Here is a 16,951-nt window from a genome sequence, read left to right as displayed (position 1 = left end):
TAAATCCCAAATACACTTCCTTCCAGTTTGTTCTATTTTTCTTATTCACTGCAACACTGAATACCTTCCTGTGATATGTTCCTGAGCATTTTAATTTTTGTGGTTGTTCAATGAATGCAAATCAAGAGAATAATCAGAAATATTCTAATACTTCAGGTATGTATGTAAAACCTGAAATACTGGTTTTGATATTTCCAACACCATTAAAAAAATCTACTCTTAAAAGTATATCAGTGCTTAAAAACGGGGGGATGAAGGGGTTAAATAAGTATATTGTATTCTGAACTCAATGATCTTTGCCAAAGAATTCTGCAGCCAGCATCTGCAGATATTTCAAGTCGGTATTACTTCAGTATCTTGAAGAACACTGGACTTAACATAACATGTTAAACTGTGACACAAACCAATGATATGGGCTGACTAAATTTTGCCTGTGTTCCTTCTTCAATTCAGTTTATGCATTCCAAGTTCTTACATACTGCAAACAGAATCAATTCTGAGTATTGTTATTACAGTCACGTCAACCTGACATTTCTGTTTTACATCACAGCTCATATAAAAGAAAGAAAAACATATTAATTTTAAGGTTTTCATGGTAGTGACTGTTTAATTTGTGGTCTAATACAGTATTGTATGTGGATGTCAATGTTTTGGAGGAACACACTGTCTCTGTCTTCGTCCACAATACAGGGACAGGAGTCGGGCACCAGGCCAAAATTACATAGTGTTGCAACTCCGACGACAATCTAAAGAAAAACAGTGTCACTTGCGCACAGAATTAACGCCATCTTAATGTTTTATAAAGAAATCCAGCAAATGAATTTGGTATATTAGTGCTGAAAATCTGAAGACATATACACATATAATTATATGTGTATATGTGTTCAGATTATAATATATTACACAAGGGTCAGTTTGAAAGCAATGCCACCAATTTCACAATTCCATCTCTAGCTAAGGTATACACAAAATACCTTTTCCACTGATCCACCCTTACAAGTTATAAGCCTTGAGGGTCACTCTGAAATCATAATTTTCTGCTGAATATACAAACTATAAAAGTGAGAAGTTCTCGAAAGAAAGCTTGATAAAATTAGCACAATTTCTTGGCAAAGGCTGATGGTGTAATACTGACTGGAACACTGTCATTTAATGCTATCTTCTGGTCCTATCATAATTGATACCAGTTCTGCATTAGATTTTTATGGTGATGGTATAATAAACTTCTTAAATGCAGAAATGGCAGTGGCAAATTCTTCAGTTCTGACATTTCCATCTGTGACATCAGAACTACTTGCTCTGAAAGTTCTTATAACAACCACCTACCTAAAAAAACCTACGGTAAGTGGATATTTATAAATGTGAGAAGTGATTACAAGTTTGGTATATACACATCATACAGAAATTGTGAATTATGGCAGTATACATATATTTAAATATGTAATGATTTAATGTTGACGTGGTATGTGTCAAACTGTAATGAAGGGGCATAATGTGTTCATTTTAAACATTTGACTACTCATCAACCCCTGAGACCATCTCTGAGCAAAAACCTTCAGTACCCTGGAATTGTATGTAAATGCCCAAGAGATAAAACTAACTTGAAAAGGTTACGCCTTCATGCAGAACAGTAATGGAACCCTTGGAGGCGCAGGCTTCTATTCAGAGGCATACGTCCACCCTAACCTTGCGAGTCGTATGAGGCTGCGCGATGACATCATACTGCAGTAGTGAGTAGGAGTCACGTGACCTCTGCATTTCCGCAAGTGACATCACATACCCCCACCAAGCCCGTGGCTTGGTAAACACCCCTTTGTCATCACGCAACAGTGGTAGCTATCACGTAACTGGTTTCTATGGAGTCCGTTGCTGGGCAATCGCTCAGTAAACACGTTCTAACAATATAGGCTCTTCTCTGCGTGTTCAGTACGGAAGCTATATAACAAGAGTATTCGGCAGAACAGATGTCAGTATTAGTCAGTATTGAGGAATATTTGAGTGGTGGAAGCAAGCGAAGTGGAACCAGGAATACAGAAGGATGTCAAGTGAATTAGAAGACTGTGTGTGTGCAACGGTGCAGCGATGCTGGAAGTATAATTGGATTTTTTAAACAAAATTAAAAGATTATTTATTACAGTGCGTGTATTCACATATAATGGAACAATATATAAAAACATCAAATTCAAACTGAAACATGCTACTTACAAAAGTTTACATCACTCATTTCTGCCAAAGTTCTCTAGAACACAAATTTCTGTGCATGAAATTCTAATGGGGGACTCACCCTTCGTATATCATGCTTCCATGCAAGCCGGGCGACCTTTTCTCTGCACGTGGCCAGACGACGAGTCGCCTGGTCTTCCTAGCGTCGGCAGCCGTGTAACTGCCAACCGGCAGGGTTTTCTTGTGTCGGCTGATGGTGTTGCTGCTAAAGCCTCGCTGTTATTGTCTGCGCTCCCGATGTAAAGGGCACCTGCTGCTGACTAGCGTGTTGGAGGTCCACGGTCAGCATTTGTGCTGTTTCTACTGGAAGGCATACGTGATACGGCTTACGGTGTGCTTCCAGCATGTAACGGAAATGCTTTACGGCCTCTCAGATAACCAGCAGCTCACGGATGCGATGCTCTCTCAAGGGGGACAGCAGCCTCAACAGCTCTGGCTTCAGTTTAAGTAGGGGTCTCATTCCAACGGAGGAGCTGTTGACCTCTACTTCCACGTCATGACGGTGATAGCCAACACCTGGTATGTTTTTCTGAGCCATGCCACAACTCACCCTGCCAGAATCTTATTTTCGTCACGATCTAGACTGAATGGCCTCTTCGTACGGTCAATCCTGGACTTCACGTGTTTATAGTTGGGCTTCTCGTTAATTATCTTGAAGTCGCTCCCATCTCACACAAGGCGCATATTCTTGTTCCAAGACTACCTTGGGGCCAACTGAAGTCGTATTCGGCATGGGATTCTCGTTAATTATCTTGAAGTCGCTCCCATCTCGCACGAGGTGCATATTCTTGCTCCAAGAGTCTACCTTGGGTCCAACTGAAGTCGTATTTGACACTGGTCCTATACCCACCACAACCTTGTTCATTGGAAGTTCTGCAAGAGAACAAGACCGTTATTAGTCAGTAAGTTTTCATCGCACCTTGTCATCAGAGATATATGAAAAGTTCCACGCTGCAATTGTGAGAAGGCTGTTGAGGCGGCCGGCTACTTCACATATAGAAAAAAAACTCTGGTTTTGTCCGTAAGCAAACTATACTGACCGAGCGACCGCCGCTTGTCGGCGAAGTTAGTGCCAGCTTTAGCGGAAAAAGGGTGTCACTTGGTCCGTGCAAAGAATCCCCATGGCCGTTAATCTCGGTTTTCTAGACTGAAGCCGCTGTTCCCTTGAAATAGCTCCTCAACTATCCTCATGAGGCTGAATGGACCCCGTTCCAGACCCAGTACTTCTCAGAAAATCTGGTAGCACCGGGAATCGAACCCAGACCTCTGGATTTGTAGCCAGGAAATTTGACCACTAGACCACAGAGGCAGTCTCTAGCCAAGAGAATTTACACTTACAATGCATTCCATAGATCCAAAGTAAGTCAAATGGCTGCTGGATGTGGAACATGTTTTATAAATACAAAGAAAATCTAAAATCGGCAATAACAACAGTGGTTACACACACACGGTTATTCAGAGATACATCCATTCACATACGTCACATTGTCACCTCTTACTATTTGAACAACCTTAAAATCTGATACTTCGACTTATGCCATTTACACAACCCTCACGTGGACGAGTCAGTATTCAGAATCCCCTGGTACCCATTAGCTAGGTGGCTGGATGGACCCCAGTGTGTGTCCAGATTCTATCAAGAGGAGAAAAATCTCTGAATGCATGGAATCAAAACCGGACCATCCAGCCTGTAGACCACTGCTATATAAAATAACCTATCTCGACTTCAGTTAGGTGTATGCTAATATGAATTTGGAGCTATGCTTCCATTTCCCCATACTTTTTCATGGTTTGGTGTTTACAAAGTTAAATCCAGCGAACATTTCACTTACCTTAAGAAATCTTGACAAGATGAAAAACATTGTCCTTCCACATTAACTTAATGCTAACACAGGAAAATGTGTTATTTTAATGTTAGGTTAGTTGCATGGACTAGGAAATCTACTCACTCTTTTTATGAGCTGCAAAAACTGCAGGCTCGAATTTCTGTCTTCTTCTTCTATCAGGGACACGTGTTGCAGGGCACCCCTGTAGCTTGGGTGTCGTACTGCTGGTGGTCAGTTCCTTCTGCTTCTCCAGAGGTCTTGTCGACCACCACCTCTTCCTCATGGATTGTAGGAACGTTTTAACAGGGATACATGTTGCAGGGCACCCCTGTAGCTTGGGTTCCTACCATGGGTGGTCATTTCTGCAGGGGTCTACCGACCACCTCCTGTTCCTCATGGTTTGTAGAAACTGTTTGTGTCTTAACAGAGATACGTGTTGCAGGGCACCCCTGTAACTTTGGTGTCGTACTGAGGGTGGTCAGTTCCTTGTGCTTCTCCAGGGCTCTATTGACCACCTCCTGTTCCTCATGGATTGTAGGAACTGTTTGTGTTGAAACAGAGATGCGTGTTGCAGGGCACCCCTGTAGCTTGGGTGTCCTACCACGGGTGGTCAGTTCCTTGTGTTTCTCCAGGGGTCTACCGACCACCTACTGTTCCTCATGGATTGTAGAAACTGTTTGTGTCTTAACAGAGATACGTGTTGCAGGGCACCCCTGTAACTTTGGTGTCATACTGCGGGTCGTCAGTTCCTTGTTCTTCTCCAGGGGTCTATCGACCACGTCCTGTTCCTCATGGATTGTAGGAACTGTTTGTGTTGAAACAGAGATGCGTGTTGGAAGGCACCCCTGTAACTTTGGTGTCGTACTGAGGGTGGTCAGTTCCTTGTGCTTCTCCAGGGCTCTATCGACCACCTCCTGTTCCTCATTGATTGTAGTGTTTGTGTTTCAACAGAGATGCGTGTTGCAGGGCAGCCCTGTAACTTTGGTGTCGTACTGCTGGTGGTCAGTTCCTTGTTCTTCTCCAGGGCTCTATTGACCACCTCCTGTTCCTCATGGATTGTAGGAACTGTTTGTGTTTTAACAGGGATACATGTTGCAGGGCACCCCTGTAACTTTGGTGTCATACTGCTGGTGGTCAGTTCCTTCTGCTTCTCCAGGGGTCTATCGACCACCACCTGTTCCTCATGGATTGTAGGAACTGTTGGTGTTTTAACAGGGATACGTGTCGCAGGGCACCCCTGTAACTTTGGTGTCGTACTGGTGTTCATATATTGCTGTTAAAACATAACATACTGATACAAGGAATGGAATATTACTGTGCTTTGAAGGCCACAAAAAAGTGACAGTGATGACACAGAAAGAAAAATGACATCCCCTGTAGGACTCAAATTGGAACTACTAATATTGTCGATGTGGATAATGATGTTAATTTAATGGAAATTATTTATTTTCAAACCTTCACGTAATAGCAACTACATATTTGAGGCTGCTGCTAACATTACATACAGACATGTTCCACAGTGAGTGTACTGGTTATTAACTTAACTTGTGTGTAATGTACCAGGCAGCCTGCATTATCCTGCTGTTACAACTACTTCTTACAACATAGGCATAGCATGAAGTGGTATAAAAATATATCTGAATAATGTAACTGAAAATACGAGTTTGTAACCATATGTACATCATCCAAACTAACTGTAAGCATTAATTAATTAAGAAGAGCTAGATGTAGGCTGCTGTCTGACCACAGGAATCCAGCCTGTAAGTGCTTAGCCCAACGAATGTGTATTTCCGGGAAATGAAGGCGAGCCGTGCAGCTGGGCAATTGGGAGGTAGCAATGACATGAACAGCTTGGGTGAGGCAGTTGCAGTAAAAGGATGAGTTAAATTCATCCAAGAGCCCTACAAATTGCGTACGATTCAATTCAGTTAAGGGATATTGCTATGTTAACTGCCCCCGATCAAAAATTAGTGGCTAATTCTGTTCCCAAACCAATTTGCCTGTGAAGCACCACACTGATACTGTTCCAACCTATCACAAGATTATGACCCTGAGATAAGAGCTATTTCCATCTGACAAGCAGCTCAGCAAATAGACAAAAGGAGTGCATGACAGCAGAGGACTACAATATGGGCCAAACCGTGAGAAATGATGAAACGCCTTCATCCAGAAAGGAAGGCAGCAGTCTGTTGCAAAATGCAAGTCTTTTATTCTAATCACTAACAAACTAACACACACTATCCCATCTGAGATCATACACATACATGAATAATGGTTATTGTCCCTGAGGATGAAAGTGTTCTCCTTTTCTGCCAGTTGAATATGTTTGATTCTCATTACTGACTCATAAGCATCCAGGTACTCTGGCCATCCTGTTAAGTTGCAAGTAATAACTCTGAAATATTCACATACATCACACATTTTATGTGTGTTAATTTACATATCTTCCATACTGAATGAAAATTTATATACAAGCTAGCACACACAACTATGTCTGTGAAAGTGGTGGGTTATGGTTTCAAATCCCTTCCGCCAACCACCATTCATGTTTAATAACAAGAGATTCAAACAAGATGAGGGAGTAAGCTTTGAGGTCTTCATTGCAGCAGTCATTCAAACTGAGGCATTGTGAGGTGTGACACCATGAAGCTTTACAGTTGGAACCGACATTTCTCAGAAACATGTTGCCTGCTTCTTCAGGGATGTGATATGTAGGTGATGTATTGGCTGAGTTGTATAACCAGGCTGCAATGGATGAGATCATTCCTAAGTTGGGTCTTATTTCTGTTGCCCCCACATGGAACAGGTCCAGGCTTCCTTTCCTTGCCCCTCTTGTGGGTTTGAGTATCTTCTTTCCAGCCTGCTTGCATATACCAACCAATTTCTCACTCTACACATGTTAACCTTGAAGATGGTGGCAACATGTTCGTCTGAAACATTGGCATCTGCCGACAAGACTACACAGAGTCACTCAGAGGGTAACAATCTTAAAATTACAAGAAGTACACTCTAGCCGATAAAAGTCAGGAATAATAATATGGATACCAGAAGTGACCACACCTGACAAGTAGCTCGAATTGACTAACTTGCTCACTCATTCATGTGTCTACTAACTGATTCACTGACCAGAAGGATCAAAGAAAGTCCTCTTTTTGTATTTATTTCATTGCCATTATCTTGAAAGTGACACTGTATAAAAGAACAAGTTTCAATTTTGTTCATGAAAGCAATACATATGAATGCTATATTGTATATGATGTCATGTTATATTTTCTGCCTATTACATAATGGAAATGACAACTGTGACAATGATATGAATTCTATGTGATTTATTCTTTCTGCAGCTCAGTAACAGCAACTTTGAATATCTGGAGAATATATGCTCTGAAATATATGATATTCTTCCTATCTTCATTATATACATAGCATATGGAATGTCATTTCATTACAAAAACAATTCACACAATTGATCAAAATAAAATGTTTAGGATGACTTCAAAACATAAAAAGCAACATAAGGTAATAATAATGAGTAAACTCATAACAAATCAACTTGAAGAGAGCCAGCAAATCATTCACTGGAAGGTTTATCAGCAAAGGTCCAAAGGTAAGTAAAGTCTGTCTCTGTGCTTAACTAATTAAGCACTATGCTATCAAGATGTAATGATGAGTGGATGTATAGACCCACGTTTTTTTGACCTCAGCAGTAGTTGGAGTGGAGCAGTCAGCTTCACGACCCAGCTGCTTTACCCCCAGGAAAAGAATGCCAGTACCCATTGCATAGTTACAATAATTAATAGTTCTCTGGGTTAGTAAAGTATGAATGTAAAATAAGATAAATATTAGTAACAAAAGAAATGCTGGCCACAACACATTTAGGGTAAAGGACTATAACCTCAATCAACAACTAATTACATAATTAACCTAATCAAACCTTCTGCTATAACACATCCCAGAACTCTTTCACAAAATATTCTCTGCATGGTACACATTTTGGCTAAATTTTGCCATTTTCAGGAGTGTTCAATTAAGTGCTAAAGCTACTCATATTTCAAGTTTCATGCTATATCAACGTAATTAAATTATAGATGATATGTCTCATAATATTAGTAGTGTCTGATATATGATTCTTGATGGTAAGATAATGATCAATTATAATTAATAAATTAACAAAAGTGTTATTCTGGTAATCTCACATATACAGAACATGCTGCAGGGCCTTAGTTTGTTAACATTTTGATGTCTGTAAATATAACAGTAACAATTTTATTTCACTGCTAATTCTTATATGCAGCATAAGTTTTCACACCACGTCTTTATGTTAATTTCACAATGATTATTTGTGAACGTTGTTCATGTGTATGTATGGAAACAAATATTCTGGATAAACAGACTTTAATAAAAACTGTCATTGCAATTTTCATTTAAATATTCTCATGCCTTGGTCACATGCTTTCAATTTATTGCATTTTCAGAGTTTACACATGATCCAAAAATAAACTCTGGTGGCAGGTTCTTTGAATTTTTGAAGATACAGTTTTGGCCAACACTAATTTTATGCTGACTTTCTAATTACTGTTCTAAAGTTCAGTTATCACAATATATGCCAAATACAAGAACAATAATGATGCTCATATTTGCATATGAACGTCTACATTAGCTTGTGCGAATTTAGTATGTTTTGTGCCACCTTCACACAAGCATTTATAAATGCTTATGAATATAAAACCCATCTCCTAATATGACAAGTTACTTAAACTGACTAAATTCTTGGTGCTGAGGCATCAACGTACTTCCACATCACCACTTGAATATTACAATAAAAAGGAGAAGTGGTTAACCATTCATGAGTCATCTCTGCAACATCACTGCATCTTAATAGTCACAGTGGGCATTTCCGCGTTTCATCTCAGGCAGAGAGACAGGAGCCCCATTCCCCCTTTCATTGAAGAACCTTTCCCCCTGAGATTGCACCTATATAGGTGATCCTAAGATACATTTGGATTTGATGCTGAAAGAAAAAATCCAATATACTGCTGCAAACCCCTGGACAACCAATGAATGGTAGTTACTTTATGGTTCAAAGTGTCATGGCTTTTAAAGATAAAAAATTTGTGCTTGTATACATTGCCACTAAGAGGTTATGGGGGCCTATTATGATATTAATACGATTAGTAGCGACAAATTACTACTGTTTTCAAACACAGTTCAAATTTGCTTGCAAAAGTAAGTTTACTATACCCATAAAATGAAATGATACTAAACTTTTCATGCTGCTGATACAACGGGTATGATCCTTAATCACTACCCTGTATGACTTTACAGTCAGGCCTCATGAGAAACATAACACTCTGGAGAAAACAAAATATCAGTTACCTGGCTATACCACTTTCACAGTAGCTAATAACATGTGCGGGACAGGAGGAGTTGAACCATGTCTGCTCCCAGAACTCTGCTGCAAGTGGCCCAAGCCCTAGATCAACTGTCATGTTTTCTGCTGCTTTGTACACATTCATTCCTCCAAATACCTTAGAATAAATCAGAAAAACAGTGAATTTTATATATGTCATACAATCTCATATTCTCTACATATCACTTTATGTTATTCTTACAATTTTCAGTAATAAATTTGTAACAGATTTATATGATGGCTGGATGCATAACATTAACCACATGTACATGAATGATAGGCTTTTACAGAAATTCCACTTTTACAGAGTGTTCTTTTCTTAAATACATTCTGGATGAATATTAAAATAATTTAAAAGGATCCTACCAATGATTCACTTTCCATACGTATGTCCAAACGCCTATGTTACTCTCCATATCATAGCAACAAGATGTGGTGTGCATACCATTCTGAGCTACTGTACTACTTATTTCTCCAGTTCAATACACAGAGTTATTCAAAAAGAATGAACCAATTTTATTACGCAATATATTATTAAAGGAAAGAAATACAAAACTCCAGCTAAGTCACAAGTATTCTACTCACAATCAACTTTTATTCCTGTCTTACAAGTGTTCAATGTGGCCACCACCTGCAGCACGGGCAACATCAATGCAATAAGAGAATTCCTCCCTGGTGCATATCAGCATATCACGATGCACTGAGTTAATCGCTGTTCTTATTCGATGTTTAAGGTCAACAAAGTTAGTGGGTAGCGGTGGAACATAAACGTGATCTTTTACATATCCCCACAAGAAGAAATCACACACGGTGAGGTCTGGGGATCTCACAGGCCAAGCACAAAGAGCAAGGTCTTGGGTCCCCTTTCAACCAATCAGGTGCCAATGGGGCGGTGCTCCATCTTGTTGAAAAATGAAGTCAAGCAAATCTGCTTGCAGTGAAGTGAAGAGCCAGTTTTGGAGCATATCAAGATAGGTTTGTTCAGTAATGGTGTTTCCTTCAAAGAAAAAGGGACCATAAACCTTGTCCTGAGACACAGCACAGAAGACGTTCACCTTAGGGGAATCTCTTTCACGCTCAATTGTTTCGTGTGGGTGCTCTGTTCCTCAAATACGCACATTGTGATGACTGCCTGTGCCGCTCAAGTGAAAAGTCGCTTCATCACTAAAAATTAAACGTGAAATGAAGGTTTCGTCTTCCATCATCTCCAGCATCGAATCGCAAAATTCCATCCGCTTCCTTTTGTCGTCATTGGTAAGTGCCTGAACGAGCTGCAGTCTGTATGGTTTCAAATGTAGACGTACTGTTAGCACACACCAGAGAGCGGATTGAGGGATCGCAAGCTCACGGCTAGCTCGATTTGTTGACTTCTGCGGGCTCCTCTCAAACGCAGCATGGATTCTCGCCACTTGTTCCTCAGAGACTCGTGGTCGTCCTGGACTTTTTCCTTTACACAGACACCTACTCTCTTGAAACTGTCAAAACCACTGTCGAATGTTCTTAGGACAGGGCGGATTAATGCCGAATCGCCTTCGAAAAGCACGCTCACCGTGACAACCAAATTTGTTTTCGCGAACTCGAGAACGCAGAACCCCTTTTGCTGAGGACTTGCCATCCGAGGGTAAACGAACAACTGAACGTTGGCGGAAGAACAACGCGACTTCAGCGCCCCTGTGGCAGTCATTCACAACTTAGATAACTCCTCTTTCAAATGGTCACTGACTCATTCCATGACATTGCTTGAGAACTGAAGCAATGCATCATGAAATTGGTTCATTCTTTTTTAATAACCCTGTATATTGGTGAGAAATGACTGGAAAATAATCTAGAAGCAGCAATATGTAAGTTCACCTACCGGTAAGAACACATACATAACTTCATATTTTAGCACCTGGGTCAAGTTCCCAATTAACAAACAATGCAGAAAAGAGAACCCAATTTTAGCTTCATTAATAAATTACAATGTAAAGTACAAAATTGTAGGCAATTTTACTTTACCTCAAGTATGGTGTAGGTCAGCAATGAGAAAGATATGAACAACATGAAATTCCTAGTTTATTTTCAGTGTCTTTTGAGTGCTCATCATAAATATGGATAGCAATCAGCTAAAACATGTTGAGATTAAGGATCAGATCCATCAGTTATCTGATACAACCAAATATTGATGGAATTTCATGTGCAACCAATGTAGAATATTTAATCCTCATGGAATGAGCAAAGTTGAACAGTGTCACCTCCCTGAAGCCAAATTCAAATCTTATCCCAGAGACCAGCTATCCTGACAGGGTTTCCCCTCAATCAAATTATGCCACGACCATTTCCTCTCTCAACTTTCCAAAGCCATCATTTGCTAATTGTCTGGACATTCAGTGCTATACTGTTTCAGTTATGATGAAACCCTCTAGACTCTAGAAGCAAACGTATTCAAAAAGAAGGTGATTACATAAGAACGTAAGAGATGTTGAACTACGGAGTGATTATCTTGACAAAATTATAGTGAAACTGCTTCCACTTTTTTTACTTACATTCCTGTTATTCTTAGTGGTACACACATTTTTGGACAGAAAATGCATGATAAAGAAAAGTAACAAGGGGAGTACTGTTCCCCTCTACCTTCTTACCTCTGTTCACTCTGTACCTGTTAATATATTTTAAGTAACAGAAAGTGAAACTGAGGTACAGAATGCCACTTTGTCATTGCATTTACTCAAGTTACAGACATCACACTATTGCCACAAGAATGCACTGTATTCAGAAGCTCATAGCTACAATACTGACTTGAACAGTCACAGTTAATCAATTATTTTTTATTTCTTCCTTAAAACAATTCACATATACAAATATATGTTTGCTTTTTGAAAAACAGTAACATTTGTTACGTCGGACACAAGTTTAAAAAATGGCCGATATTGCTCACCTTCCTTGTCACTGAAGCAAGCAAGCGCTGATAGCTTTCTAAATACAATACATGATCTGCAATGTAGGCCCAGTCATTGCCTGCTACAGTGCCTGTTGAATCAAGCAATTTAATCACCAACTGAGCTAAGTTAAGTATTTTATTTAATTTTTAGTAATCATACAGAGCAAAGATATCATAATAATGGATTTATACACACAGCATATTTAAAAAAAAAACAATGAAAATAACAACATAAAGTAGTTATTCCCCGGTACACTTGACACTGGTTGAAATGTGACACTTATAAATGTGAACATTCAGAAAGCACCATTATGTTATAAGGTGCTAGTTTATGTGCATGACACTGTATGAATTATATAAACATTATGGAACTTTGATATGAAAATTAGCACAAGGAAGGATGTAGTTATGAAAATTAATAAAGACAATCAGCTTATAAATGTCAACATTGAAACTATGATGAAAACTACCAGCCTGCTGGTTCGTTAATTCTTGAGTCTGCTATTTCATTAACAATCAGGAAGTATGCTGCCTGAGTTGAGTGGGTGGGTGAGTATGTTAGCGAATTAGTTTTTTTTTTTTCCATTTATGTATATTAGTCATTCATTGAAAGAGCTATGTCAGTAGCTGAGATAAGCAATTTGTTTAGCACAATTTCATTAACTACTAGTGCATATGTTTGCAAGCTGGGACATCTTAGATCACTATGGAAAGATATGTTTACCCTAAGGTTCTGTCCTACCGAGAAGATGGAACAGGAATGAGTGCTGTTTGTAGACCTGAGAAAAGCAGTGCCTGGAGAGTTGTTTGGACACAAAGGCGTGCAGCTTCTGGTACAGAGGTTCAATACTCTCCCACAGAAATAATGCTTCCGTGTAACCTCCTTGAAATTCGCTTTGCTGTTCCCAGTAAGTTTCCACATCTCCGGGACCTGTTGAAGAAATGAATTTAGAGTGATACAAATTTAAGAATTTTAAATCAAAGTAGCGGAGAAGTATGATTTTAAATTTAACGCTGAACTAAAAATACCTCATATATTGACTTTTAAACGATTCACTGACATTAGTTAAAAATTAAGAAATTCAGTAGAAATAACTAACTCCAAGCACAATTCAAATATATTTATATTCATCTTTTGTTAGTTTTATATCAGTTTATCATGTAAAGATGATCATCTGAGCTCTTCTCAAGTTATCAAAGAGTCAGGGTTATACAGAAATTCATCTCCTGGTTACATATGCAGTACCACTGATAGCATGATTAAATATACTTCTTGCTGAAAAATTCAGCACAGATAAAACATTATATACCAGCAGCACTGCAATGCTTTCTTCTTCCAAGAATTCCTACTTCCTTACCTATTCTAAATTTATACTCTCACCGTTTCACTCCTCTTTTATGAAATGTTCTAAATATCAGACACAAAATGTGTTTCATAAGGAGTGAACAAACTTCCAAACTATATTAAAAATGCTTGTCCTCAACCTATTACAAAACGTTCTTGAATTAGCTTCAGTGTTATATTACTTTTCCCATCACATCAACAAAATTTCAAAGGTAAATTGCTGTAATTATGACACAATTGCCAAGTTATGCTGCATGATTTTTAATTTACTAATGTTCCCACCATTTTACAGTATTTTAGCTGCTTATGATATGTTCATTTATTTTGATACTGATACAATTTTGTGTTTAGCATGCTGCAAAATGATCTCACCCAGAAAATGCAGAGGCAAATCCAAACGGTACAAAACACATGCAATTCTAATTCAAGAACAAGTTAAGGAAGAAATCTTACAAATGAATCCTAGAGAGATGAGTCTTACAACTATAATTAAAATACAAATGTCAACCAGTGTAAGATTCCAACTTCAATTAGAGTATGCATATTAAACAGAGTATTTATTAGGCTCATTTCTTGATACTGGCTGAAACTCAACTCGTGCACTGTCTGCAGTTCTGATTCTAGGGTTAAATTATTCCTCACACTACTCAAACTTACAACATATCTTAGGGAATTTTGGTACCAAGCAGTTGCTTCTTTAGCTTTGCTGCTTCCACTTGTTTGTACTAGCTTTCTGAAACATGAGGGTGATTCAACAGGCATCTGCATTTTCATTCCATATGCAGAAGGTACAAGATAGCCTGATGGAAGTTCACAGCTCCCAGTCCCATCAGATGACCTCTGATGCAGTTAGCAAGCTGTGGCAAAGAAGAGAACACGAGTGCATCAAAAAAGAACAATTGGCCAAGGTTCTCTTGTGGGTGTACATATGTGGGTGGGGGGCAAAAATGTTAAAGGGGTTGAAATTCACAAACGTTTAAGAGCCCGATATGAGAACAGAGTGTGTTTCAGTGGACAGACCTGTTTGCATGAGGCATGACAAGAGAAACCAATTGAGCATGCTTGTAGTACCACACCACAGCAGTAAGTGAGGACAAACAAACAGGAACAAGCCAGAGCCATGATCCTCAAGGATGGACAAATATCAGTACAGGACAGTGCATCAACACCAGACATCAGTAAGAGTTCAGCTCATTTAACAGTGCAAAATATTCTTGGTTTCCACACAGTCTGTGCAGGGTGGGTTCTGAGGGAATAGACAGAAGAGCACATGGGCATGAGTTCTTGTCTGCTGGAGTGGTACCATAATGAAGGCAACAATTCTTTTTTATCACATCACTGGTAATGATACTTCCCCATATACCATCAAGAACCACCTGACTCAGCCATCAGCTGGGAAGTTGCTGCTGACAATGTTCTGGACCTCTTAAAGTCGTATCCAACATTACTGGGAATGTGAAATTACACTGACAGACGCAACATATTCTGACATTTTACGAAGTGAATTGAGGCCAGCCATCCACCCCAAATAGACAAGGCAGATAATGTGCTGTTTGCATGATACTGCTCCTAATCATTGTTTCCCAACCTAGGAAAATCCTTCAAGAGCTGAGATTTGAACTGACCATCCAGCATATAGCCCAGACCTTCAATCTTCATATTTCTTCCCATTTGGACCTCTAAGGGGGCTCACAGAGGTCATCAATTTGTAGATGATTGTAGATGATGATGAGGAAGCAATCCATGACTTGCTTTACACTTGGTTCAAAGAGTTCTATTTTTTTAACAGCATCAGAAAGCTTGTGGACTGCTGTACAAATGTNTTATTCACCACATCAACCAGATTATATTATAAATTTATTAACATAATGTGGAATTTTCTGTTTAGCCTTTCAGTGAACATACCTTCTGGACCACTTCCACTAACATCCTGTGACCACATCATGCATCCATCTTCATCAGCATCGTAGACTCCCAAATTAAAATGTTCACAACTGTTAGGAACACTGCAAATTCCAATTTTATACATTAGCATACACATGAGAAAGTACTGTGTTGTAAAAAAAAATAAACTTCAAAATTTTGTTGAATTCATACATTTTGAGCCACCTGAATATAAAACTGGTCTTCAGTATGCCAACTGTGTGACTGCAAGCTTCACTGACACAATTATCTAAATCATTCACTGTAACAAGAACTGGACAAGGTCACAACAGATTACTTGAACTGGTGGTGGTTGCATCACGGTGAATGGTATCCATTTTGTTCATTTCAATTTTGGATCACTGGTAAACGGGACTACAGAAAGTTCTGACAAAATACTGTCATCGGCTATAACTTCACTACCAAAGAAAATTTTAGACATGGCAGAAAAATTATAAGGCAACAGAAAAATACAGTTGAATAATTGTGTGTGTGTGTGTATCAAGGAGAATGAGGTGGGCAGGTCATGTAGCACGAATGGAAGGGACGAGGAATGCGTACAGGCTATTGGTGGGAAAGTCAGAAGGAAAGAGCAAGTTGTCAGTGGGTGGACAATATTAGAATGGATCTTAGAGAGATAGGATGGGATGGTATGGATTAGATAATCTCGCTCAGGATACAGACCGGTGCAAGGCTCTTGTGAACATGGTAATGAACCTTCAGGTTTGATAAAAAATTCTGGTAAATTCTTGAATAGCTGCTGAATTGGCAGCTCCTCCAGAAGGGCTCAGCTCCATGAGTAAGTAAGTAAAGTCTTATCAACCATATTCTCTTACAAACCACATTACTGATAGTGTATTCTGCTTTTCAGATATTTTTAATTACCCTAGAAACATTATAATTTGTGACATATTCTGAGTAACTTCTACACTGATGTACCGTTCCATAACTAATGAATGATGATGATGACAATATTTGTTTGATCACAACTGGGTTGTGGGGACAATCACTTTGAAGATCAGCTCTCATTATTCTCATTAGCCACCTCTTTCATCACAGAACACAATTCATTATACACAGTGCCATCGTCCTTACCTGTAGCCACTAGAGCACTGTGACATGCTGCAATGATTGATATGCCTTAGTTCCCAATCAGAAGAATTTATATATTCAGGGCTTAAGGGAAACGAGGTTTCTTTTGCTGCAGAAGTTTGTGATGGTTGCACTGCCAACATTTTAAAGGAACTGGAAGGACCATACGTGCTAAATTTTGGGGTTATGTTGAATAAAATGAACGCAGACAT

The 16,951-nt window shown here is 39.1% G+C and overlaps 1 protein-coding gene and 1 long non-coding RNA gene across 2 annotated transcripts in view; both read right to left on the bottom strand.

Moving 5' to 3' along the window:
• Positions 1-3,304, bottom strand: part of LOC117282970 — a 15,087-nt gene extending 11,783 nt beyond the window's left edge. The window contains exon 1 of the long non-coding RNA XR_004513949.1: positions 2,285-3,304. This is a non-coding gene — a long non-coding RNA (uncharacterized LOC117282970). The remainder of the gene's footprint in view (positions 1-2,284) is intronic.
• Positions 3,305-5,257: 1,953 nt separating this feature from the next.
• LOC111872779 (angiotensin-converting enzyme-like) lies at positions 5,258-16,937 on the bottom strand. Its single transcript, XM_023866944.2, has 7 exons — positions 16,743-16,937; positions 15,630-15,730; positions 13,122-13,310; positions 12,377-12,468; positions 9,426-9,577; positions 6,314-6,444; positions 5,258-5,322 (listed from the first exon to the last, which is right to left on the bottom strand). Exons 1-7 carry the CDS (start codon positions 16,880-16,882, stop codon positions 5,258-5,260), a joined length of 870 nt encoding a protein of 289 aa, XP_023722712.2. The 5' UTR covers positions 16,883-16,937.
• Positions 16,938-16,951: the final 14 nt, after the last annotated feature.

The sequence above is a fragment of the Cryptotermes secundus genome, unplaced genomic scaffold (assembly GCF_002891405.2).
Source record: "Cryptotermes secundus unplaced genomic scaffold, Csec_1.0 scaffold53, whole genome shotgun sequence".
NCBI lineage: Eukaryota > Metazoa > Arthropoda > Insecta > Blattodea > Kalotermitidae > Cryptotermes > Cryptotermes secundus.
This window is presented reverse-complemented; position numbering and strand designations above follow the sequence as displayed.

Coding starts and splice junctions, on each gene's coding strand:
- LOC111872779 (XM_023866944.2), bottom strand. CDS start 16,882: ATGTTGGCAGTGCAACCATCACAAACTTCTGCAGCAAAAGAAACCTCG. Junction 12,469..13,121: donor ATTCCTGTTCCATCTTCTCG/GTAGGACAGAAC, acceptor TTGATTCAACAG/GCACTGTAGCAGGCAATGAC. Junction 6,445..9,425: donor TGTGAAAGTGGTATAGCCAG/GTAACTGATATT, acceptor TGAATATTTCAG/AGTTATTACTTGCAACTTAA.